The sequence below is a fragment of the Odocoileus virginianus genome, chromosome 6 (assembly GCF_023699985.2).
Source record: "Odocoileus virginianus isolate 20LAN1187 ecotype Illinois chromosome 6, Ovbor_1.2, whole genome shotgun sequence".
In the NCBI taxonomy this organism is placed as follows: Eukaryota; Metazoa; Chordata; class Mammalia; order Artiodactyla; family Cervidae; genus Odocoileus; species Odocoileus virginianus.
The window spans coordinates 69,203,437-69,228,557 of NC_069679.1; the positions used below are offsets into that span (position 1 = coordinate 69,203,437).

Here is a 25,121-nt window from a genome sequence, read left to right on the forward strand (position 1 = left end):
TCCTTAGAAAAAAAAGTGGTTTTATGTCCATATATCTTCCAAGTTGCTACAAGGCATCTGCTGGATCTGAGAAATTGACGGCTGTTTTGATCCAGGCATGCAATATGACATTAGGATCAAAATAGAAAGGAAGGAAAACAAAATTAAGGTTCAAAAGAAAACAATCTTATGAAGACTAACAGGGGACCTCCCTAATGGTCCAGTGGTTAAGAATCTGCCTGTCAATGCAGAGGACACAAGTTCAATCCCTGGTGCAGGAAGATTCCACACAGCAGTGAGGCAACTAAACCCAAGCCCTAGAGCCCGTGCTCTACAACCAGAGAAGCCACCATAACAAGAGAAGCCACCTCAACGAGGAGCCCTGACACTGCAACTAGAGAGTAGCCCATCCACACCGCAACTGGGGAAGAGATGCGCACACAGCAATGAAGACCCAGTGCGCTCAAAAATAAAAAAAACTAAAAAATTTAAGAGGTTAACATGTCTTGGGGGTACAACGTACCTGTACTTTACACAATAAAAACAATGTTCAACATAAAAAACTGTAATAAGAAACTCATATTCAAATCAGCACTGCAGATAGAGAATTAAAAGGGAAGCTAGGATCCCACATGCCCGGAGCAACGAACCCTGAGTGCCCCAACTACTGAACCCATGCCCAGCAACTACTGAGCATGAGTGCCGCAACTAGAGAAAGAAGCCTGCACAAAAGACCTGGCATGCTGCAAGGAAGATCCCAAGTGACGCAGCTAAGACCCAAGGCGGCCAAATAACTAAGTAAAACTTTTAAAACCACATTCCATTTATTAAGAAGAAAATGGGATTCAATTTTATGATTCCATTTGCAAATCTCAAACCAGAAAGAAGGATCATATTTTCCTGACTGGTCAATCAATTTAGTGATTACAGGAAATACAAAGTTCTTTTGTAAATGACTCCGCTAATGATTGACTTGCATTTGAAAAATGCATGTCAGCTCTCTCCCTCTCCCATTTATCACCCTGCAAAAAAAAATGAAAACATTTAGAAACAGGACCTAATGTTCACGGTAATTTGATTCCTTAGATAGAGCAATGTTTGCCTATACCATAGGTTATTACACTACCATCAAGTGTATCAGGTAAGCAGATTAAGTGCTTTGGAATCTCTCTACAAGTATCTACATCCGGCAAGAGAATATGGCTGTTAAGAACTTGGTTCTGATCAGAATTCCTTAAAATACTGCCTTCCTTTTGTCTTGCTTTGATAACAATTGCCTTTTTGGATGTGAGTGTTGGTCTCAAAAAGATGTGCAGATAAAAAAGAAACAGCAAATGGGCTTACCACAGGAGAGCAACCAACTGTAACCCTATTATATAATAGGTGAGAGTATTCTTGCCTGGAGAATCCCATGGATAGAGGAGCCTGGTGGGCTATAATTCATGGGGTCGCAAAGAATTGGACATGACTTAAGAGACTCGGCATGCACGCACAAAGAGCTTTACAGGGCTTCCCAGGTGGCGCTAATGGTAAAGAACCTGCCTGAGAATGCAGGAGACGTAAGAGATGCGGGTTCGATCCCTGAGTCAGAATGATCTGGAGGAGGGCATGGCAACCCACTCCGGCATTCTTGCCTGAAGAATCTCATGGACAGAGGGGCCTGGTGGGTTACAGTCCATAGGGTCGCAAAGAGTTGGACATGACTGAAGCGACTTAGCATGCACCCATAAGAGCTTCACAACTCGAATGTACTGCTTCTAGGTGAAATCAGAAAAATACTTTGACATCAAGATCACCAACAGGGACTTCTCTGGTGGTCTAGTGGCTAATAGGCCTCTCTTCAAATGCAGAGGACCCAGGTTCAATCCCTGATTGGGAAACTTGATCTCATATGCCCCAACTAAGACCTGGCACAGACAAATAAGTTAAAATATTTTTTAAAAAATCACCAACAAATACTTCCTCCCTTTCAGATGATAAGTTATTTTGGCTTAGAGTGACCCTATTTAATTTATATTTGTACTTTCAGCACCTAGCACATAGTGCATGCTTAGTTGTGTCTGATTCTTTGTGACCTCATGGATTATGGCCCCCAGTGGATTGTGGCCTGCCAGGCTCCTCTGTCCATGGGATTTTTCAGGCAAGAATATTGGAGTGGGTTGCCACTTTCTCTTCCAGGGGATCTTCCCAACCCAAGCATCAAATTCAAGTCTCCTGTGTCTCCTGCATTGGCAGGCAAAAACCATTGAGGCACCTGGCAAGCCCAGGGGGTCTATATTCTGGCTTAGTAATAAATGATTTACAGTATTATGTACAATTTAAAGACAAAAAAATACACAAGCACCACTATAATAAAAATGTCATGGTATTTTCAACAGCTATGCATTTCTGTGCATGATTCCACTTGACTTAAGAGGTTCCTAGGTAATTTTCTATAACTTGTATTTCCAATTAAGTCTTGGGAATCATGACATAACATTACAACACCTTGAGACTTTGCCTGCTTTAATGATACTTGCTGAATTGTCTGGCTGTTTTAAAAGTTATTTTTAATCTTCCTTTCTTTGTAAGGAGAATCTTTATATTCTCTTATAGTATTCATTAATGTGATATAGTATCATTTAAGGAAACAATGGTCACAAGGTGAAAAGTCAAAATGACCACTGAAAACGGTCCCTTAAATTAGCTAGCATCTATTCAGTATTTGCTAGGTGGTAGGCCCCTTATGCGGAGAAGGAAATGGCAACCCACTCCAGTATTCTTGCCTGGAAAACTCCATGGATGGAGGAGCCTGGTGGGCTGCAGTCCATGGGATCGCAGAGTCGGACACAACTAAGCAACTTCCCTTTCTATCGTTCCTGTCAGCGAAGGCAATGGCAACCCACTCCAGTGTTCTTGCCTGGAGAATCCCATGGACGGAGAGGCCTGGTGGGCTGCAGTCTATGGGGCTGCAAAGAGTCGGACGCAACTAAGCAACTAACACGGGCCCCTTAAGAACCTTCATGTACTGAATTATCTAGTCCTTCCTGTGTCTCTAGGAGGTGGGCTTAATTGTTAGCCCCATTCTGCCAACAAGGAGTCCCAAACAGAGGTTAAGTGACCTGTCCAAGTAATAAAGCCAGTAGTTGGTTGCACTGGGAATTTGAGTCTTGGGTGGAGGGCTGTAAGAACAGAGGGTGGGGAGCTTCCCTGGTGACTTGGTGGCCATGACTCCACGCTCCCAATGCAGGGAGCCTGGATTCGATCCCTGGTCAGGGAACTAGATCCCAAATGCCACAACTGAGAGTTTGCAGGCTGTGACCAAGACCTGGCGCAGCCAAATAAACAAAGCGTGGGAGGTGGGCTGGAGGGGATTCACTGACTGGCAGTGCCCCGTGGGGTCTGTCTCTCCCTTCCTCCTTGCTCTCTAGTGCTACGGGCCATCTGGAGGTCTGCGAGTTTACTCTTTCCACCCCTTCTATGAGCTACTCCATGCCCTCCAAGAAATACACTCCCACTTCTTAAAATTTTGCTAGTCACCAAGAATCAGTGTCTGTACTGACGTCTCAAAGAGCCCCGAGTACCTGCGTACCCAACAGTACCCAGCAAGTACCTCTGTAGCCCCTACCACATGCCTGCCCTGGGTTAGCTGACATACAGCTCACACAGACACATAAGGCTGACTTCCTGCCCTCCAGCTGCTTACATATATTTCAGAAAAGCCATGGTAATGATTGAATCCTCTGCCCTCCTATGCAGGTTCTAAGTGAAAGAGAACCAGACCTATGTGGGCTAGATCATGGAGAAAAAGGCTCCATGGAGGGCCTGGCATGTGATCTTGAGGGAGAGTCACTACCATGGACAACTTTTCATCATCTGCCCACCCCACAATCCCTTCTTCCAACACGGTCCCTCTCACAACAGCTGATCCTTATCTGATGCACATGGTAGGCACTCATTTGTTGAATGTAGGAAAAACCATCTGTCCAGAGATAAATTTCGGCTAAAATAGATTGGAATAAAATCTTGATCAGCTTCACATGAAATTACATGAACTCTACTCTCCCACACAGTTGAGAACCTTATGTTGTTTCATTTTTAAAAATTGCTTATTTACACAACAAAAACAATGTCCAATGTTAAAAACAAACCATACTTCTCTAGTTTTGAACTATTGAAATTAGTCGCAGAAGAGCTCATCTGATTCAATTTGATACTAGGTCTGTCAACTCCAAATTGGCACTTGCCATCTGCCTCTATAAGTATTAAATCATGAGCTGCTGCAGAAGATCAGCATCCTTTTTAGATTCCACTACTGATTTTCAACACCCCTGAAAGGAGTTCAACGTGGAGATAGCAATGAGGCACTGTGCTCTGGGAAAACTCAGAACAGGTCTTCAGATAGATATTTCCAGGAGCTGATTTTATAAGCCCAATTCTTGTACCTCCTCATATCTAGAAAAACACTAAATCTTTCATGGTAACAGCTGTTCCTTGTGACTAACAGAAAGCTTTTGAGCGCACAACACACACACACACACACACACACACACACACACACACAAACACGTGCTTTGGAGCAGTTTCTCAGAGTTATCTTAAATGCTGTCTCCTGGACTATAGTCCTCATTTTGCTGCAAATAAAACTTAACTCCCAACTCTCACGTTGTGCTTTTTTTTTTAAAAGAGGGCAGATCTTTCTCAGATTATTCTGTGCAATCTCCCAATCAGGCATGATGCTTGCAAAAATACCCTTCAGCTGTCAATCAGTTCTCTGATCTTTATTCAAGGCCCAAAGAAAGAAGATGGAAGCGAGATAAAAAGGATAGTGTTGTCTATGTTCATATAGTGGATACATTCAAGACATTTAAGACAGAAAGGGCACTTCTGCAACAGACTCTTCAATCTGGGTTGTTAGTTTACACCTCCGAGCCCTGATTTTCTCGTCTTTAAGAGATTCACCCTAGAATCTTTCAGTTTCAATGTTCTATGATTCAGTTTCAATAGATGCACACACTGACATGCTAATATATTTTGCTGGAAGTTGGTCAGTCCCTAACAAATCGACAGCCAAAGAATGCTCCACTTCTTATTTCATATCTATACTTGAGGCATAAGCTAATGGAGGGTTGGGCTCCAAAAAGGTCTGAGTGAAATTATTATTTTGGGTTGGAGCAATGCCTAGATGTAATACATAGCTTTTTTTCCCCCTGACACTGTACAGTGGAATCACCTGATGAACCATTTTACTGCTGCCCTGTTCCCACCCTTAGAGATTCCACTTCATTGATCTAGGTGCAGCCTGGATATTTAGAAATTTTATCAGCTCTCCAGGTGATTCTGACCTGAGAAAAAGGTGACTATTGGCATAGACCAGTGATTCTCAAACTTCAGTGTGCATCAGTTACCTGGAAGGATTATTAAAACTTATTTCTGGGTGCCCTACTAAATTTCTGACTCCTAGGGTGGAGCCCAAGAATTTGCTTTTCTAGCAAATTCCCAGGTGATGCTGATGCTTTTGTCCAGAGACCTCACTTTGAGAACCACTGCCAGTAGGGAAGTACCTTTGGTGGTGGCACCTGAAGTCCTGAGTTTAAATCCTGATTCTATTATTACCACCTATGCAGTCTTAGAAAGCAACTTATTCTCTTCTTTACTGTCTTTTTAACAACACCTAGACCTCAGAGTTGTGAGGCCTCAACAGTGTTACCAATCACCTGGCACAGAATGCAATTAACAGGTATTCATTTCCTTTTTCTGTTACACATGGCTAGATGGTATGAATAAGTTAATAGCATTGGTTAAAACTTGGCAGGAAAAGAGAACAGAGAATTGAAGCAAACAATGTCTCATCAGAACTGTATATATAACATAGGATGATAAATGTAGAGAAGTGTTTTAAGTAAATGTCTTAAAAGATACTTTCATTCAATCTTTAAAACTGAGAACATTTTGAACATGGTAATTTAGGTGCAAGGAGTATTAGATACAACTGATAAAGTGACAGAAATGTTAGATTTGATCTACAAAGAGCATGAATGTTTTAATGACCTACAATGGACTCCAATACTTATGATGAAATTTAATTCTCTAGAAAATCAGAAATAAGAATATAATTGAAATAGCATACTTGCCTAAACCTTTTAATATACTGATCTTTATTTTTTAATTAATTAGGCTACATCTGGTCTCAGCTGTGACTCATGGGCTCTAGCACACTTTGGGGTCAGTAGTTGTGGTACAGACTTAGATGCCTTGAGGCATGAGAGACCTTAGTCCCCCGACCAGGGATCAAACCTGCGTCCCCTGCATTGGAAGGTGGATTCTTAACCACTGGACCACCAGAGAAGTCCCTATTGACTTTTAAATACAATTCCAGAGAAAACCTGAATTATTAGTGTATCAGAATCCCTCTTATCAAAGCAAAACTTCTACCAATGATGCAATGGGTGTTTTTATTTACATATACCAACACACAAAAGATGAAGTAGCTTTCCATCCTGCTTGCCTATTGCTTCCTGTTGTATGTCTCAAGGTCTCCTCAGGAGTTAATGTTCAAACCTCGAGAGGAATCCTGGGAGGAAAGCAGGCCCACTGCAGAAGCTGCTGTACATTCCTCCTGATACAGGAAGGGCACTGGAGGTTGCGCCTCCACAGTAGGGATGGTTGAGGTGAGAACTGGAATACTGTGAGGGTTTCACCATGGAATCTAGGAATGCAGTTGTCTAAGTTGAGCCTCAGAGGTATTAAACTGTTTAGGTCTGGAGGCAGAAATCCTCAGGATCGTTTACAGAAAGTTTCTTCTTCTACCAATAGGTGACCCAGAGGCAAAGTCTTATCTGAGATTTTTAGTTTTAAAAGCCTTCTCCTTCCACTCTGGCCTGATGCCATCAACAGCTTTCTTTTTCTGAATTCCTTAAAAAAAAAAAAAAGTGCACGTCTTTGTTCCTGCATCATATTCTGAATAGTGCCATTTCTTTTATTATTGTTCTCAACTATTACTTAACCTTAAGACATACTTTCAACTTCTCATCTATTTACAAATTCTCTTAACTAGACTGTGAACTCAAGGGTCCTTAACTTGACCTCTTCCTGCACAGAACTTTCCCATGTGCCTCAACTCTCAGTAACCATCCCTTTTGTTGTTTGCAATATAAATTTGACCCTAACTTGCAATGCCCTGCCTATGGAGGTAAGTGTATACTATTTTATGTACAAAGGTGTTCTCTTCCCAAATGGAACCCCGCCTCAAAAAAAAAAAAAAAAAAACCCTTCAGGATAGAGGCTATGTATTTTTTGCTTCTTTGTAAAAGTCTTAACAAACCTGATGTCCAATAGACATCTGTAAAATTTTTATCAGATTATCCACACTAAAAATTGGACACAACTGACTTCTTGAGCCCTGAGGGAAAGTTTTCATACTCTTGCTGCCAAGATTATGTAAAGTCTATAGCCTGCCAAGTATACATAGGGGATGGAAATGATTTTCTTTAAGCCAGAAAATTAGCCTTGGTTCAGCTCTCATGAGTGCTTTAAAATCAACCTTCAATACTACAAGAACAGGAGGGTTCCCACCTCATTAGGGCCCTTGCTATTCCTTAATATACATTTATCTGTAAGTTTTCCCCACAAAACAGACACCAAACTTCCAGAGCCCCTAAAACAAACAAAACTTTCTTCCCCTTCCTTGCAAAATAGTTCATTCATTAAAAGCCATAACCAGTTCTTAGAACCTTTCAAAAAAAGAAAAATCAGCAACCCAAACTGTTTCAACTTAACTGAATTGAAGAAGAGCTGATTTCATGCCCATCCCGCTGGGGAGCAGTCCCTCTCTCAGAGTTTGCCTGTTAACAGAAACAGGAAAGACTGGTAGACGGCCTGAGTTTTCTTCACTGGGTTGGTTTGGCCTCAGAGCTCTGACTACAGTCATTCCAGTTGATCCTTTAACAGGACTATAAGGTACCAAAGCAGTCACTAGAGTAGTCCAGAGACTAGTAAGATTTATGTTTACATTTCCCAGGTTTTTCAAGACTTACTTGCACAAAGCTGGATTATGGCATTTTACCTCAGCTGTCACCATAGGTATTATGAAGAAGAAACACTGTTCTAAGATTTTTAATTAGTTGATTTAGTTTTCGTTTTTTTTAATGACTCAGATTGGATATCCTCTTTTAAGTCTCACTCTATTACTCCTGCTTCATACTGAATTCAATTGAAGACTATCACTTAATCCTTACAGCAGAAACCCAGAAACCGGAGTTGCTTTCCACTTCTTTAATTCTCCATAAGGCATCACTATTATACTATCATACATGAATATGTATGTATATATATGTGTGTGTGTGTATATAGATATATATATATATATTTGCTTTTTTTTAAAAGTAGAAATGTTCTTCTCATTCATCTTTGTTTGATACAAAGTAGGTGCCCAAGTACGTAGTAATAGTTAGAAATTAAATAAAAGGCCACAAAAACTTCCTAAGGAAGATGATTAAAGTGAAAAATCCTTTTTTCCTCTTATTACAGCTGGCCTTTGACACATGCCAGGTAAGAAAAAAAGGAATACTGCAAGGTGATGGAAAGACTGGACCTTTCCCATTTTTTGGGTTGTAGCTGAACTTCTATTGGCGGTTCTAGTAAATAACTCTTCGTTTGTTCTAGGCAAGTCCTTCTTTCGGTTTTTCCTTCAAACACTGCCTTTACTCTCCCATGAGAATATGAGGATTCAGAGATTTCACATAGCAAGATTCTGGTTGAGTAGCAGTCTCTTGAAATCATGAGCTGGCTATGTAGAGGGAAAGTTATGGAAGATTGGCAGGAGAGGGTGAGAGAAAAAGAGAAATGTATCTTCTTCTTTGGGAGCACAGGAAGAAAGCAAGTTTTTCAATGTCGTTGCCAGTATCTCATGAAGGCCCAGGCTGCTACCACGGTGAGGGCAAATACTGGCACCAGCACCACAGCTATGGGAATACCACTTGGCTCCCCTTCACCTTGAGGTCCTATGGGCCCATTCTGCACCTGTAACTGGAAGGGAAAGAAAAATGTTAACTCTAGTGACAATGTGTTTTTACCACAACCGCAGTGTCCAAGCTGACACATTACCTGGGTCAGCAGACTCTGTATCACTCAAAGCTGTAAGCCCTAAGCACTACCAAACAGAAGGTGTCCTCGGTCTATCCTGAGTTGATACATCAATGTCACTGATTCTTCGGAAACAAAGTAAGTCTGATGGAAAGGCATATAACCTTGCTGTGCTACTGACCTGAAGGGACCCAAGGGTAAGTCAGACAACCTCTTTCTATTTCTGCACCGTCTCCACCAAACTATATGCATACCATACCAGGAAAATGAAGATATGAAATGAAGCCTACTGATCCTATGGGAAGCCTGGAAATTATTGGGCAAGGGCAGGGGTGTCCATCTTTCTAGAAATGTTCACTGAGAAAGATTATCAGTAGTCAGCGTGTAATAATAGCAGATCTGAGCAATGGGACAGGTGCAATGCCATTATTTAGAAATACTTTTCAATTCCTGAAAGGTACCTACTCCTTCTGAAGATGGGGTCCTCTCCTTCATCCCCCATTCGGTAATACTAGTCAAAGATAAAGGTGAAACTTATACGGAATGAAGGTAAAAGATTCAAAGGTAAATAAGTTAAAAAATTTCAGATCCTAACGGTTATAATTTCCATTGCTGAAACATTCCCTTTTGAGGCTTGTAATCTTTCTTCATTTCAGTCAATTTTGTAAAAGGTAGCCTTTCTTAACATCAACTTTTTTAAAAAAAATTTTTTAAAAATTGAAGTACAGTTAATTTACAATGCTGTGTTAGTTTCAGCAAAGCAATTCAGTATATACATAAATATATTCTTTTTCAGATTCTTTTCCATCATAGGTTACTACAAGATACTGAATAGAGCTCCCTGTGTTATACAGAAGGTTCTTATTATTTATTTTATATATAACAGTGTATATATGTTAATCTGAAACTCCTAATTTTTCTCTTCCCCTGCCTCCACTATTCCTTTTGGTAACCCTAAATTTTTTTCTGTTTCTGAGTCTATTTCTGTTTCATAAATAAGTTCATTTGCATTTTTTTAGACTTCACATATAAGTGATATGATACAGTATTTGTTTTTCTGATTTATTTCACTTAATATGATAATCTCTAGGTCTATTCATGTTGCTACAAATGGCAATATTTTATTCTTTATGGCTGAGTAATATTCCATTGCCACATACAAACACACCCCATATCTTCTAGCCATCTGTTACTGGACACTTAGGGTGCTTCTATGCCTTGGCTATTGTAAACAGCATGAATGTTGGGGGCATGTATCTTTTTGAATTAAATTAACATTAATTGGTAACAGATAACTTAGTAACTGTGAAGCCATCTTGTTTTAGTTAGATTTAATCTTACTAGTCCATGAAACTGTGACCCCTCAATCTGAAAGATAAGACTGAAAAAACTACCTTTTCTATCTTATATCTCCCCTATAGCTTTCATTCATTTCCTGATGAGATGTCCTGAGAGAACATGCTCAACAGAAAGATATGGCTTTTATAGGTCAATTCTTTGACCAGAACAATCTGTTTTGTTTGGAGTTATTTATAGATGTTTCCTTAAAAAATGAACTCACATGCCTTCGAAATTAACTCTAATCATATTACAGTGTATGCCTATATTTGCTTGCCTTTATCTGTTGCATATCAATACTTTCTCCCCTGCTTAAAAACAAAGAAGGGCCAAGGCAGAAGCAGCTGAATACTAATATGTCTCCTATTGACCTGGTTTTCTAATCCATCACACCCAGATTCTGCTTGCCACCCTGACTGTTTTCTCAGGTATCTTTCATGCCTTGTGCCCTTTCCACTTCTTTCACTATCTCCTGTTGAATTCTTTAGTCTCTGAAGCCTCACTCAGGAGTTGGGTGAAGCAAACACAGCATCAATTTAAGAAGGAGCAACTTTAAAAACACAATGAACCTGTGTTGTTAAGTGCATTCCAAAGTCCTTCATGCTACAGGAGGATTATGTCCACTCAGGCTTTTCTTCTTATCATCCAAACGATAAAACACTAGGAACTAAAGAGAGGATATAGGGATAGGTAGCTGTCTTGATCAAATTCTGAATCTCATTTCTTTTCTCCTGGAGCTCCCTTTTGAGCACTAGGCCTTTAGTGAAGAGGATCCCCAAGTTGAAGAGCATTGAATAAGACCATTGGTAAGAAAAGCATTCATATGATGATAGTAGATATCAAAAAACCCACCACCTCTGAAACTTGGGAGTTTCATAAATAAAAATGTTCAAGGGAAGACATGTTTCCTCCCCTACTAAGAAATAAAACTGGCCTGGTTATATTTTTCCCGATTTATTTTAATTTGGTTGTCAAGCTTTATCTTTAGGGCATATTACCTTGAAGCTACCAGGTTGCAAAGTACTGTTACGAATTTCCTTTAATGATTAGAAGAAGTCTCAGAAGACCCTAGCCTATGACAGATAATCTCTTCAAAAGAACGAGAGGGAAAGGAAAAAAGCCAAACACACTACTGAAGATTACACCACATGATTAATTCACAACGTCAGAAAAACCTGGTGGCAGCAAATGACACCCACCCTGTGTTGTACTCTCAGGGACACAGCATAGCCTGCGTTACGGAAGAGGTCTACAGCATCCTGGTGCAGCAGGTTCTTTAGGTCTTGGCCGTTGACCTGTCAAAAGCAGCAAGGAAAAGTAGTGAGAGATACAGAATGGGAACTCTTATAAGTCAAGATTTACTTACATGTGACCACAGATTTAAAAACAGAGACAATTCCAAGGGCTAGGAGAAGGGGTAAAGTTACTTGGAACTCAGAGTAACTTTTTCATCTTCAAAGCTACTGGTCTTCCAGGTTACCACTCTATATCCTTTATATCTTTAATCCCTGGCATGGCCGGGCCAGCTTCAGCTCTAGAAATGTAACTAGGAAGCTCTCCCACAATTTAGTTTGATGCGGTACAAATTGACTAGCCTTTTCTATTGTTTTTGTTCTATTCTGAACAATTTCCACTGATTCCATGGATATTCCTATCCTCCTCAAATTTACAAAAAAGCCATGTTTCTGTGATGATACAAACTTCTAAAAATGTTTTGGTGAAGCTGAGTCCTACCACCTAAAGGTGAGAGATGCGAAGTACTCAGCTATCGACACTTCTGTGTCAGGAGTGACACTGGCCACAAGTGGTATCTAGTCTATGCTATACTCAATGATACAGAGTAGCCCGCATTATGCAAAACCTTCATAGCTTTTATACATGGCAATGGCAGCAAGAACATCTAATATATTTGGTAGGTTCTGTTCTACATGCTTTCATACATTATCTCATTGAGTAATCACAATCCTATGAGGCAGACATTATTTTTATCTTGTTTTCACAGATGAAAAAAAAACCTGAAGCTTAGCAAGGTTAGGTAATTTACCCAAAGTCATAGTAACTGTAGAAGCTAGGGCTAAGGAGTTTTATATCCTGGAAGGAAGATTAAAGTGCTCTTGCCTCTTACTGCTGCTTCTGCACTATTACTCCTCCACCCTGACTCACCAACTATTCTTTCCTCTGCTGAAGCTCAAGTCATTTACTTATTCAACCTTCTCATCTTCCTTGTCACAGTTTCCCTTCTCCAAGAGGTTCATAATTATCCCTCCAGTCTTTTCCCTGTCAATATTCTTAACCGAATAACTCCATCAACACTCTGGTCTTACTAACTGTCTACCTTTCCAAACTGAAGGATTCCAGGTCTATTCCATTCTAGTCATCAACTGGCATAAGCCTTCCACTTCAACATTAGGCATGCTTCAGCTCCAATATCTCAAACTTTAAAAAAAAATTCTACTTTCTCTGTACTTCCTATCTCTGAAAATCTCCTCTTCATCCTCATCAATGCCTTTTACACTTCTAGGAGTTCCTACTATTCCAAAAAAGCACCTGGAAAACTACTGGAATCTGTTATCACCATGATCTTCCACCATCTTTCCAGTCCTGGGCAACACACTGCATTTCCTTTCCTTGTCATCAGGGAGTTTAACATTCCAAGAGAAAGACACACAGTCACATTTTTCCACCGCAGACCCGTGCGAGCTGGCTTCTGCTGTATCTTAACAACCCTTCTCATCTGGTGAACTCCCTAATACATATGCAGTGGGTAGCTGTTCCCAAGACCTTTCCTACCATCAAACTCCAATTCCACCTCTGTTCTCAGCAGATTCTTGTCTTAACTTTTTTGAGAATACTGAGAACTTATGACAAACATTCTCTCCATTTTCTTTCTTTTCCCCTTAAAGTTTCTTAATATCCTCTTAGTGCTGCTTTCTCATTTTTTTTTTTTTAAGAAAATATTTATTTTTGGCTGTGCTGGGTCTTCACTGCTGCATGGGCTACTCTCCAGTTGCAGCGCGAGGGCCTCTCTTGTGGTGGAGCACAGGCTCTAGGCTGCGAGGGCCTCAGAGGCTGTGGTGCATGCGCGTCCCCGCTGGCTCAGCAGTAAAGAGCCCGCCTGCAGTGCAGGGAACACACAAGACGCAGATTCAGTCCCTGGGTCAGGAAGACCCCCAGAGGAGGGAATGGCAACCCACTCCAGTGTCTTAGCCTGAAGAATCCCATGCACAGAAGAGGCTGGCTGGCTACAACGCCTGGGGTTGCAGAGAGTCGCACACAACGGAAGCTCCTGAGCAGCAGGAGCACGGGCTCAGTAGCTTTGGCTCCCGGGCTCCAGAGCACAGGGTCAATGGTTGTGACGCATGGGCCCAGCTGTTCCAACACATGTGGGATCTTCCTGGACTGGGGATCGAACCTGTGTCTCCTGCACTGGCAGGTGGATTAAATATCACTGAGACACAAAGGAGGCCCTGTTTGGGGTTTGTCTTTGTAAGTCTTTCTTCTTCCGTTCCTCTCTTGTTCTCTCCTCCTGTGGTTCGATGACGGCTGGATTGCTTTTTTTTTCTCTTGTGTATGAGAGTGTATGTGAGAGACAGTATGTGTATGTGTGTGTGTATCTATTGTAGTTTTAGGGTTTGCTGTTCCCATGAAGTTTTGATACAGCAGTCTATATATGTAAAAGGTTGTTTTAAGTTTCTGGTATCTTCCCTGCTTCGAGAAGTTCCTTTAGCATTTGTTGCTGGGACGACAAGTGTAATCTTGGTCGTAGCATGAGCTTCCTTTTGCCAAGAGGGAAGAAAGACATTGAGTGACATCAGGCAAAAGAAGAGCACAGGCCAGTGATTTCTTTCAACCCTCCTAGTTTTCTAAAGGTATTCTAAGAGGTCAGTTACTCTAATTGCCTTTAAAAAAAAAAAAAAGTCTTTTAGAAATGCAAAGGGCATTTCCTTTTTATTTTATTTATTTATTTTTTTAAAGAACCATTTCTCATCCTTTGCCCAAGTATGTGGGAGGTAAAACAGCTCCATAAAACTAATGATTCTTTCTCTGTTGAAAAGTATACATCTCTCTACTCTAAAGCTGAATTTGCTTTCTAATATTTACCTCCTCTAAGTGTTTTTACAGATTTCAGTTCATACAGGCTAACTTCCAAGTGCTGTAGATTTTAATCCTAAATATATGTGGAATCCACTCTATCACAATCCTATTAGGTTGGTGCAAAAGTAACTGTGGTTCTACACTGTTGAAATATGCCATTTGATATTGGGATACATTCTTAAATAAATGTGGTTATGCTCCACATTATTTAATGTGCATTTCTTGCTTTATGTTCTTTTAATAATGGCTTGTTACTGTTTATTTTATATTTTAGACTATAGAAATGATTGATGTTAGACAAACAGCAAATTCAAACAATTTTTTAATTTGAGTTCAAAATGGGTCATAAAGCAGTGGATACAACTTGTAACATCAGCAACATATTTGGCCCAGGAACTGCTGATGAACACACAGTGCAGTGGTGGTTCAAGAAGTTTTGCAAAAGAGACGACGAGAACCTTGAAGATGAGAAGTGCAACGGCTGGCCACTGGCAGTTGACAACCAACTGAAAGCAATCATAGAAGCTGATCCTCTTACAACTACACAAGAAGTTGTCCTGGAACTCAATGCTGACCACTCAAGGTCATTCAGCATTTGAAGCATATTGGAAAGGTGAAGAAGCTTGATTAAGTGGGAGCCTCCTGAGCTGACCAAAAAACAAAAAAATAGTCATTTTTGAAGTGTTGTCTTCTCGTACTGTACGCAACAAAACAAACCATTTCTCGGACTGTGACATGTGATGAAAAGTGGATTTTATATGACAACTGGCTCAGTGGTTGAACTGAGAAGAAGCTCCAAAGTACTTCCCAAAGCCAAACTTGCACACAAAAAAGGTCATGGTCACTGTTTGGTGGTCTGTGGCTGGTCTGATCCTGGTGAAACCATTACATCTGAGAAGTATGTTCAGCAAATTGATGAGATGCACCGAAAACTGCAATGCCTGCCTCTGGCATCAGTCAACAGAATAGGCCCAATTCTTCTCCATGACAATGTCCACCTGCTCATCGCATAACCAATGCTTTAAAAGTTGAACGAATTGGACTACGAAGTTTTGCCTCATGGGCCATGTTCATCTAACCTCTCGCTAACCAACTACCCTTCAAGTATCTCAACAATTTTTTGCAGGCAAAACGCTTCCACAACCAGCAGAGGCAGAAAATGCTTTCCAAGAGTTCACTGAATCCCAAAGTACAGATCTTTACCCTACAGGAGTAAAAAAACTTATTTCTCATTGGCAAAAATGTGTTGATTGTAATAGCTCCTATTTTGATTAATAAAGGTGTGTCTGATCCTGGTTATAATGATTTAAAATTTATGGTTTGAAACTGCAGTTACTTTTGTACCAACCTAATAATATAAACCAAAGGTTCTCAAAGAATGGTCTCAGGACCAGCAGCATTAACTTGGGAATTTGTTAAAAGTGCAATTTATTAGGACCTATTCTAGTAATCTGGTGATTCTGAAGTTTGAATTAGCTTTAACCTCAATTGCTTGAAGCTTTCTTTATATCCAGTCTACTTACCCTACTTAATCCATAGTCTATGCATCCACAGACACCATCAATGATTTTCCATTTACTGGAGTAGTGATTTTTCAAAGACAGGTCTGTTGACCCATTACAAAAGATAGTGAAGTCAATCCAGTGGGTCAAGATTAGAATTTTAAATAAGAGAAATAATTTTAAATAAGTGAAATTGGAAAACACAACATATCAAAATGCATCACATAGAGAAGAGATAGGTATTATTTTAATTTTGCTTATGTGCATGTGTGTGCATTTCCCATTACAGGTTATAATTTGAAATGTTTGAAAAACACTTGCCTATAGCTGTGCTTCTCAAAATTTATCTACAGGCTGTTTCCTGAGACTCTGCATTTGTAGTAAACTCCCAGGTGATGGGTAGATGGTCCTTGGACCCCTCACTTTTACTACCAAGAGCTATTCAATTGAGAAATCTTAGAATACTGCTAAACTTGTTACTTCAGTTTCCTTAACTCACGGTATTGTAAGTTGTATTAAACTTGAGATATGATAGATTTGCAACATGCTAGAAAATTTTGTTAACTGAATGATCAGTGTTAAGACTGTGGTATTCTAGTTAACCAGTGGGGAGTCATATGATTTTTTTGCTTTAACTATAGCTGTTATCAGTTTTTAAAAATGAGCTTCCCATTTCCTGCCTTAGAAAAGGAGTAAATTGAGTTAAAATAAGCCTTCTTGGATGATTAATAATTTTGGACAGCATTAAGATAATCTAACAGTTAGGATAATGTAAGAGTTACTGGAGTGCTAACTATAGGATAATATAAATGCAGATGTGTAAGATACAGAGAAAGAATGGGTTCAATTTAGTAAGCACTGACCTCAGATTATACTCTGGATAATTTAATTCTTCCCCCAAATCTTGAAATGAATTACAATTTAGGGGGAGGGATCCTCTTTTTTCATTAAAGGAAAAAAAAAAAAAAAAGACTGTCTAGTTCCAATTAATCAAGTCAAACCAAAAAGGTCGGTTACAATTCATTCCTAATATTCTGCATTTGCAATAAGTTCCTAGGTGACCAAGCTTCATTCACAGAGCAACTAGCTTACTAGATGCTTACTCTGTGCCAGCTACAGGTGTATATGGTGCTAATGGAGATGAGAAAACAAGGACTTTTCCTTAGAGGTACTTCAATGTTCTTGCCTGGAGAATCCCACGGATGGGGTTGCACAGTCGGACACGACTGAAGTGACTCTGTCTAAAGGATTCTGCGTATTTCAATGTCTCTGTAACTGACTGGCTGAGAGTTTCTAGTTTCCAACTGATCTCCTAAGTGAAAAGTGAAAGTGTTAGTTGCTCAGTCATGTCCGACTCTTTGTGACCACATGGCAGTAGCCTGCCAGGCTCCTCTGTCCATGGACTTCTCCAGGCAAGAATACTGGAGTGGGTAGCCCTTCCCTTCTCCAGGGGATTTTCCTGACTCAGGGATCAAAACTCTTCTCCTGCATTGCAGGCAGATTCTTTACCATCTGAGTCCCCAGGGAAGCTTTGAACTAATAGTCAATAATTATTTACATGAAATCTACGTCATTTAATGATAGTTCTATTAGTTACCAAAAATGAATATGTACTAAAGAAAGGACATATTCTTAGTCTGATTACCTAGCACCAGAAACAGTCGGAGCAAATTTTACAACATGGAAAAATAACCATGTGAGGAAAATATGGAAGCCCTTAAAGAACAAATGGGAATACAGGCCATAAATAATTGAGCATCATTTTATAGAGGCTCCAAAGTTAATTATAAATGAGCTCTTAACTACATCAAAGAGATAAAGCAAGCTCAAGAACAGGTGGAACCATTTAATGGTTAACGCCTAACAAGTACACTTAAGGATACAGAGGGAACAGGATGGTGAGGCAATATTTCTTAAGAAACGGGTTCTAGAATTTAAATTTTGCAGCACACTCTTAGAAGGGGAGCTGGAGACAAAGAATGTAGCCCTCGACAGAACAGAGAACATGCTGGCTTTTTCTTCTTGTATAAGCTCCGTCTTTTCTTCAGTCTTCTCTATTTCTCTCAGTATCTGTCTTGTGATGAAGGCAAAGAATAAGAGGGGACCTGTGGTGAGGGTGACTGCATTCCCTGAGGTGTGGTGAAGTAGGGAAGAGGGTTGTTGCTGTAGTTAGTCGCTGAGTCATGTCTGACTCTTTTGTGACCCCATGGTGACAGCCAGGCTCCTCTGTCCATGGGAATTCCCAGGCAAGAATACTGGAGTGGGTTGACATTTTCTTCTCCAGGGGATCTTCTCAACTCAGGGACTGAACCCACATCTCCTGCGTTGGCAGGCAGATTCTTTACCACTGAGCCACCAGGGAAGCCCAAACAATAGTGAGATACCATGGGTGCTCAGTTGCTAAGTCATGTCCAGCTCTTTGTGACCCCATGCACTGTAGCCCACCAGCCTCCTTTATCCATGGCATTTTCCAGGTAAGAATATTGTCTTATATCTTTGCCTTTTGTTCACCTGGCATTTTATCCTCTGTTCTTTTACATACCTCTCTTTCTTACCTGGCCAGAACATAAACTTCATTCTTTGGAATATGTCTTATATATAGTTGCAATGTCTTATATCTTGCAAGAGATCTTCATAATAAATTTTTTTGTATTTTGATAAAGTCAAGTTCTCTGCTATAAATTTTAAAGACAATTGAGCTGAGGTTTTTAGACATCTACTTTTCTCTTCATTGACATTTATCTCCTACCATATCTTTTAAAAAAACCTGAGTGGCCTTCCAGTAATTCCTTTTCTCTCTGAGGTGATGGCCCACATACAAAAGGCTCCTTATCTTGGCTCAGGTCTAATAAATTCTCTCACATTGAGGTGTATGTCCTTTTGTTGTATCATTTTACCCTTAATAGAGAAGACTAATTTCAGTTTTTATATAAAACCATACATAAACTCTACTACTAATTCACCATCCAACTTTCTCTTTAGGATAAAGAACCCCGGCTCTTCATTTATCTTTTAGGAGGCAATATAGTATATGGGTTAAGAGTAGAGGTTCCAAATTTGCAGACCAAGTCCTCTGCCATCTACTAGTTATATGACCTTGGGCAGGTTTTTTGACTTCACCAAGCTTCCTTAGCGGCAAAATATGCATAACAATTATACCCACCTCATAGGGCTGCTATAATATTACATAAGTTTTAAGATCTCAGTATACTGCTTGGCATAGAATGCTCAAAACCTTTTAACTATTCTCATTTTTCAATGATTTATCTTTAACCAAAGCCTTTTGAATAATGACTCTCTTCTTCACCCTACTTTTTTCAAGTCCCTCTTCACCATGAAGCCTAGTTCCCAGTATTTTGAAAAGAATGCAGTTATGTGTCAAAATATTAAACTGCATAGTTTCTAGCTACATGCTACACTTTAATCTTAACAACCCATTCTCAAGTTTTCCTTAACACATCACTCAAGTTGACTTCATGTTTTTAGAATGTCTTTTTCCTGGGAGCAACAGGAAATAACCTGCTTCTAAACTTGGGTAGATAATTACTGTCTTTATCTCACAGATTAATAAACAGGGCCTAGGAGACCCAGTAAAGAAGCAAAACAATCAGTGAGAAGGATTAAAATGGGGTATTACCATCCATGATGCTATTATTTATATTCTAGATCAGCCAACCTTTCCGGGTGTTCTTAAATTTCTTAACTTGTTTATTTGTTAAATATATATTAAACACTGTGCTAGAATATAAATGGTAAAAAAAAAAAAAAAGATGTAGTCTGAGCCCTTGAGGAACTTCCAGAAAATAATAAAATCAATGGTCACCATGTAGTCAGTTCCCTCTTAGAGACATTAGCAGGGTAAAGTGGGAGCATGGTGGACAGATAACCAAATCAGACTGCATTCCAAATTTCATCTTAATAATGAGTTTAAAAAGGTCTTTGAGTCTAAAAGGACAATTGTCTAAAGGACAATTCCTACCTTCCTCTTTTGTCTCCAATTTTGGAGTAAAGGAAGACACACTTTACTGTTTAATCAACAAAAGGAAGTAATAAAGTATAATAAAAGAATAACAAAAAAATGTGAGTTTTAAGTCCCTTTCCTACACACCAATCCCGCACATTCTGGATTTAATTTGCCTTCTCCATTGAGTGAGGTACTATCCTCCATGCTCTATGGCAGGGCTGGAAGAGATGATTGATCAAGGTCCTCTTACCAAACTCTGCAATCTGGATACAGTAAGTCCCCTACATACGAACGTTTAAAGATCCAAGTATGTGTTCGAATGTCCAGTCACGTAAGGACTGATGAAACTGCAGCTTGCCCTCCATCTCCTATAGCCAAGCATCCTTCAGCTCTATCATCTCCCACCTCTTCTCCCTCCTCCAATAACTCTGCTTGCTTGTTCATTCACTGTCAGCACCTATATGCCAGCTGTTGTACTCCTTTACTTTTCAAGGTACTGGACTGTAAGATTTAAAATGTTTCATTTTCTGTTTTTTAATGCATTATTTATGTGAAAAGTACTATAAACCTATTACAGTACAGTACTATGTAGCCAGTTGTGTTAGCTGGGTACCAAGGCTCACTTTGTTGGACTTATGAACAAATTAGCCTTATGAACTTGCTCTCAGACGAATGCATTCGTCTGTGAGGGAATTACTGTATTTCCAGATCCAAAAAGGCAGGCAGGAATCTTCCCAAGGAAGGGGTTGGGGTTAGGCACTAGTGTCTAAGGAGCGAGGGACAGTGAAGGAGGCGGAAGCCAGTTCTCACCGAGAGGATCTTATCACCCTCCTGGAGCCGCCCATCCAGGGCTGCAGCCCCGTTCTCTTTGATGCGGCTGACGAAGATGCCACTGTCATTGGAGACATACTGCTGATCTGTCCCACCGACGATGTTGAAGCCCAGCCCTAAGAAAATCATGGAGGAGTTGTAAAGGAGATAGGGGTGCAGAAGGAGGAAAGAGGTTAAAGATAAGGAGAAAGAGAAAGGAAAGGCCTTGTGGCAGGGTTAGGGGTTAGGGAGTGGTGGTGGGGGGTACGCGGGCTGGGAGAGTCCAGACTGTGATGTAGCTGGTGGCTAGTAATGAGCAAGATCAGTCATTAGTATCACTAAGAGGTCAAGAGTACCCAGAGTTACTCAATGAGACCAGGCAGGGCTAAAAATACAAGCACAGTGATCAACATGGTTAGTTGAATACAAAAAGAAAAAAAAAATTTTTTTCTTCGAAGTCATTAGCACTGTGATGGCTCAGAGTAAGGGGTTAATAAATACCACCTGTCATTATAATGACATGAAAGGCTCTGAGAAGCCCTGCAGGAAAGCACCCTGCTCAACTTTAGCTCAGCCTCTCCCCAGCCTAGCTGCCTGCAGAGCCACCGTGGAGCTCCCAAGATGCATCACTGCACAGAATCTATTTGTCCTCATCAGTTTACACTGCTTCCTGAAACCCAAGACAGCCTCAGCCCCCCGACCCCCACCCCCGAGAGCAGGATCCGGGCAGGAACCCGGGCCTCTTGGCTCTGAGCTCTAAGCTCTTTCTTGCCTTTATGATAGCTCTCTACCCCCAAAGCACTTCTTCCAACCAATAAACAAAAGAATTAGGAGCCATTCTCCCAGGCTCCCAAGACTAAGTATTTCACATTTGGATTCTTAAGCACTTAGTGGTCAGCTTTGCAGACCACAGGCAATTAAGGCAATTCTAAGATGTGCTGCTCATATTTGATTTAGATTCTGTTGGTAGCATTTGGAGGATCCAAAATACTGACCTTCCTGCTTAGAAGAAGCAATGCTTTTAACTAGTTGGCAAATAACTGGTCCTTATTGAGAGGGAGATTCTTAAACAAACCTTCCCCTGTACATTTCTCCCAACCTTCAGAAGAGTTTGTGTATGGTGGTGCTTTGGAAGAAATGGCCTTGGGAGTTCATTTATTTTTCTCTGTTTTGAATTGAGGTGGTGTCAGAAAAATATAACTGATGCTTCACGGCAGGACTAAATCACCAAATTCATTCTTCTTTCCTTTTATGCCTCAAGTGCAAACAACTACATCCTTGGGTATAGTGACTGTTAAGTATTATTCACTGTGTGTGTGTGTGTGTGTGTTAAGTTGCTTCAGTCATGTTTGACTCTTCACGACGCTATGGACTGTAGCCCACCAGGCTCCTCTGTCCATGGGATTCTCCAGGCAAGAATACTGGAGCAGCTTGCCATGCCCTCCTCCAGAGGACTGTCCCAGAACCTTCGTCTTATTTACTACAGGTAAATAATAACCTATTGATTAGCAACTACCCATTTCCTGCTCTTCCTAGGCCCTGACAACCACCATTCTATTCTTCACTTCAATGAGTGATTATTTTAAACAGGTAGAAAATTTCAGCTTTGCAAGATGGAAGTTCTGGAAATCCGATGTAGAACATTGTGCCTACAGATAATAGCCTTATTAGATATTTAAGAAACTGTTGACAGTAGACCTAATTTAAGTGTTCTTACCACAATAAAATAAAGTTGAATTTAAAAAAAGAAAAAAAATGACTACCAAGGTACCATTTCCAAGGACCAAACAGTAAGTTGTGGGAAGGGCTTCATTTACAAAACTATTGTTATATGGTTTCTATCTATGCAATAGAGAAAAGCCACTTTTTATCTATGCAATAAAAAGAAAAGAAAGAAAATAGGGCCTTCTTTACATCCAGTGCAATAGAAATCAAAGACACAGTGCAAAGAGAAAGGACATAGGAAACACATATATCAGGAAACACAGAGAACAGATACAAAAAACATATATCTGGCAGCACAACTGGAAAAATACAGCCATAATCACTAGCCTACTACTGGTTTCAACAGAACACAGATACTTAAAGGGATAAGATGAAAGCCTAAGTGAACCTCATTGTATTAACATACGCACTAGCAAATCAAGCTATGATTTAATGAAACACATGGCCAAAGAAAGCAGCAGGCAGGAAATGTCTAACTGAAATAGCCTACCTCCTGTACAGAGTATTTGTAGCTAGAGAATGAAAAGGATACATAATACAAAGAACTTCCACTGGAAGATGACTACTTCAACTTCTTTAAGTCAGTTCAGTTCAGTCGCTCAGTCGTGTCCGACTCTTTACGACCCCATGAATCGCAGGACGCCAGGCCTCCTTGTCCATCACCAACTCCCAGAGTTTACTCAAACTCATGTCCATCGAGTCGGTGATGCCATCCAGCCATCTCATCCTCTGTCGTCCCCTTCTCATCCTGCCCCCAATCCCTCCTAGCACCAGGGTCTTTTGCAATGAGTCAACTCTTCGCAAGAGGTGGCCAAAGTACTGGAGTTTCAGCTTCAACATCAGTCCTTCCAATGAACACCCAGAACTGATCTCCTTTAGGATGGACTGGTTAAATCTCCCTGCAGTTTAAGGGACTCTCAAGAGTCTTCTCCAATACCACAGTTCAAAAGTATCAATTCTTCTGTGCTCAGCTTTCTTAAACAGTCCAACTCTCACATCCATACATGACCACTGGAAAAACCATAGCCTTGACCAGACGGACTTTTGTTGGCAAAGTAATGTCTCTGCTTTTTAATATGCTGTCTAGGTTGGTCATAACTTTCCTTCCAAGGAGTAAATGTCTTTTAATTTCATGGCTGCAATCACCATCTGCAGTGATTTTGGAGTCCCCCCAAATAAAGTCTGACACTGCTTCCACTGTTTCCCCATCTACTTGCCATGAAGTGATGGGACCAGATGCCATGATCTTAGTTTTCTGAATGTTGAGCTTTAAGCCAACTTTTTCACTCTCCTCTTTCACTTTCATCAAGAGGCTTTTTAGTTCCTCTTCACTTTCTGCCATAAGGGTGGTGTCATCTGCATATCTGAGGTTATTGATATTTCTCCCGGCAATCTTGATTCCAGCTTGTGCTTCTTCCAGCCCAGCGTTTCTCATGATGTACTCTGCATATAAGCTAAATAAGCAGGGTGACAATATACAGCCTTGATGTACTCTTTTTCCTATTTGGAACCAGTCTGTTGGTCCATGTCCAATTCTAACTGTTGCTTCCTGACCTGCATACACGTTTCTCAAGAGGTGGGTCAGGCGATCTGGTATTCCCATCTCTTTCAGAATTTTCCAGTTTATTGTGATCCACACAGTCAAAGGCTTTGGCATAGTCAGTAAAAAAGAAATAGATATTTTTCTGGACTCTCTTGCTTTTTCGATGATCCATCGGATGTTGGCAATTTGATCTCCGGTTCCTCTGCCTTTTCTAAAACCAGCTTGAATATCTGGAAGTTCACGGTTCATGTGTTGCTGAAGCCTGGCTTGGAGAATTTTGAGCATTACTTTACTAGTGTGTGAGATGAGTGCAACTGTACGGTTTGAGCATTCTTTGGGATTGGAATGAAAACTGACCTCTTCCAGTCCTGTGGACACTGCTGAGTTTTCCAAATTTGCTGGCATATTGAGTGCGGCACTTTCACAGCATCATCTTTCAGGATTTGAAATAGCTCAACTGGAATTCCATCACCTCCACTAGCTTTGTTCGTAGTGATGTTTTCTAAGGACCACCTGACTTCACATTCCAGGATGTCTGACTCTAGGTGAGTGATCACACCATTGTGATTATCTGGGTCATGAAGATCTTTTTTGTACAGTCCTTCTGTGTATTCTTGCCACCTCTTCTTAATATCTTCTGCTTCTGCTAGGAAGCAGAAGAGCGCTGGCTGCGATGGACCACGCAGAAGCATGGACGTGAGGAGCTAGCCCTTGCTCAAGGTCAGGGGTGGCAACCGAGAGCACCAGGCTGCGACCGCGCAGGAGTGGCCAAGAGGAGCTACCCCACGTCCAAGGAGCGGTGGCTGCATGGGTGCAGGAGGGCCGAGAGGAACTACTCCATGTTCAAGGTCAGGAGGGGCAGCTGTGAGAAGATAACCCCTCATCCAAGGTAAGGAGCAGCGGCTGCACTTTGCTGGAGCAGCCGTGAAGAGATACCCCATGTCCAAGGTAAGAGAAACCCAAGTAAGACTGTAGGTGTTGCGAGAGGGCATCAGAGGGCAGACACACTGAAACCATAATCACAGAAAACTAGCCAATCTGATCACAGGACCACAGAAGTATCTAATTCAATGAAACTAAGCCATGCTGTGTGGGGCCACCC

At 40.7% G+C, this 25,121-nt stretch overlaps 1 protein-coding gene across 1 annotated transcript in view; it reads right to left on the bottom strand.

The window, feature by feature from the left end:
* Positions 1-784: 784 nt before the first annotated feature.
* SYNJ2BP (synaptojanin 2 binding protein) overlaps positions 785-25,121 on the bottom strand; it is a 49,375-nt gene continuing 25,038 nt past the window's right edge. Inside the window, exons 2-4 of the mRNA XM_020882479.2 lie at positions 20,752-20,888; positions 11,580-11,675; positions 785-8,985 (exon numbers count right to left, since the gene is read on the bottom strand). Coding sequence (XP_020738138.2) covers positions 8,845-8,985; positions 11,580-11,675; positions 20,752-20,888 — 374 coding nt within the window. The 3' untranslated portion in view covers positions 785-8,844. The remainder of the gene's footprint in view (positions 8,986-11,579; positions 11,676-20,751; positions 20,889-25,121) is intronic.